The 2,263-nt window shown below is 32.1% G+C and overlaps 1 protein-coding gene across 1 annotated transcript; it reads left to right on the top strand.

The window, feature by feature from the left end:
• Window positions 1-1,358: 1,358 nt before the first annotated feature.
• LOC107469333 (stress response protein NST1) lies at window positions 1,359-2,263 on the top strand. Its single transcript, XM_016088714.3, has 3 exons — window positions 1,359-1,531; window positions 1,612-1,724; window positions 1,808-2,263. The coding sequence occupies exons 1-3, from the start codon at window positions 1,426-1,428 to the stop codon at window positions 2,090-2,092; spliced, it is 504 nt and encodes a 167-aa protein (XP_015944200.1). The 5' UTR covers window positions 1,359-1,425; the 3' UTR covers window positions 2,093-2,263.

The following is a 2,263-nucleotide window of genomic DNA, read 5'->3' as shown; positions in this document are numbered from 1 at the left end:
ATGGGGACAAGTGTCATTCCGCAATAGTGCCATCATTAACGACATAGTTTATATGTTTTCTAATTGATCGGTCAATATTATATGAACTGAACATTTTGTTAATTGTAATGTCATCTTGCACTAAAAATAAATTTCCACAAATTGTCACAGATGCATATCTCATCTATTATTAAAAGTAAGATAATCAGTTTTATCAATCATGTTTGGGTGGTGGAAACCATCAATTAATTGATTAAGCAATTAAAAGCAATCAACAAATTTAAATTGTCTATAAGAAGTATGGGAAATTCAAAACTTTAATGAATCAATTCTATTTATAAATTTATACATTCACAAAAAATTCGACTCCGTTTTTAATCTCATACAAAGGCATATTCCTAAGTTTCCTTATTTCTAAAATAAGACTTGAGATTTAGAAGCTTGAGTTACCTAAAGAGCTGAGGTGGAACATCTTGGATTGGATAAACAGAACCAAACAACAAACATTATTAGTTAAGCCGAGAAACTACAACAAGCATTCATATGAAAATTTAAACCTGACAATCAATCCTTTTTCTGTATTTTATACTCTAATTTGTAGTAAACAATCATAAAGGAAATAAAATTCACTACAATTATTTTACGAGTAAATAGTCAAATTAGTCCTTAAAAGATCATTCGTTCTTTAAATTAGTTTTCAAAAAATTTTTTTAATCAAATTCGTCCTTTAAAAATTTTAAATTAGTCATGTTAGTCTTTCTGTCACATTAAGTGACATCCCACACACATTTAGGAGTCTTAATTGATTATTAACATAATAAATCTATGAAATTAAATTAAATTAAAATCTAATTAAAAGGAGAACTTGAAGTATTGAAATCTCTCAATTTGAGATTGATTTGATTTAATTTCATAAATTGATCATGTTAATGGTTAATTAAGGTTCTTAGATGTGTGTTGGGGTGTCACTTAACGTGTCAAATTTTGACACCATCAACAAATAAAGTGATGAAAGAACTAATATGATTAATTTAAAATCTTAAAAGACGAATTTGATAAAAAAAATTTCGAGATCCAATTTAAAAAACGAATGATCTTTTAGAAATTAATTTAACCATTTACTCATTATTTTACATTAGATGTGTTTCATTTCATATATTTTCTTGAAGGACTATTAGGATAAAATATTTTTTGCGTGGTAAACTTTTTTGGACTGGGCGTTGTAATGTTTACATATCACAATAGTTTAAGGCATTGCCATCTTGGACCTGTATTGGGCCAATGAGTCAAACCCGACCCAGTTGTATCACGACCCGCATTATACTTGGCCTTTTTCTTTTTGTCTTATGTTAGCATTGGACCCCAATCCAATAGATCAAGAGAAATTGATCTTCTGTAAATTAGGGTTTCCGCTTTTCAGTTTGTTCTCCCATTCCACAGACCACAATGAAGAAGAACGAGGGAGTCAACGAGAGGATGAGGAAGAGGAAGAGGAAGAATTATTCCGTCAACCTGAAATCCGATAAAAGCCACTACAACCCTGCTCTCATAAGTATGCCACTTCTCAATCTTGAATTCTATATTGTAACAGAGGATGATGCAGTCTGATTTAGGTGTTGTTTGTTTGTTCAGAGAAGCAAAAAGAATTCTATAAGAATGCGAAGAATGTAAAGAAGTTTAAGAAGATGTTAAAGCATCAAACGGAGCAAAGCGATCATTTCTCGACACAGAAACTGATGATTGAGGTTCTTCGATATATCATAACTGTTATAGGTCAAGATTCTAATAGTTGAATCCATTAACATAAATTTTCTATTTGATGGTGCAGAATAGCAGTGCTGAGATGAAAGAGGATAAGTGCGAGAGTGAGAGGAGGCGGAAGAAAAAGTATTGTTTGGAAGAATTGTACAGGAAGAAGCATGAAGAGAAAGAGAGAGAAAGAATGGAAAGAGAAGCAGCAATGATGGCAAGGAAGGAAGAGAGAGAAGAAGCCCAAGCCAGGAGAAAAGCTCTGCGGGACAAAATGCTTAAGAAGACCAGAAAAGGGCAGCCTCTTATGAAATACAGAATTGAACATCTTCTGAGTACTATTCAAGCCTCATCTCAAATTTAACCATCCTAATCCTCTTGATTCAACTTCTGCAATACCAATAGTTGTTGATTGTGCAAGTTTAAGATCGTTGTTAATCATAACAATTTTGTACTCAAATTGTTCCCGGTATCCTGCTCTCAGCCTTTCACCCTTGTAAACATTGTTTTTTCCAAAGTTAACTCTCTTTATTGA

Source organism: Arachis duranensis, chromosome 10, assembly GCF_000817695.3.
Source record: "Arachis duranensis cultivar V14167 chromosome 10, aradu.V14167.gnm2.J7QH, whole genome shotgun sequence".
NCBI lineage: Eukaryota > Viridiplantae > Streptophyta > Magnoliopsida > Fabales > Fabaceae > Arachis > Arachis duranensis.
Note: the sequence above shows the minus strand (reverse complement) of the source record. Positions and strands in the feature narration are given on the sequence as shown.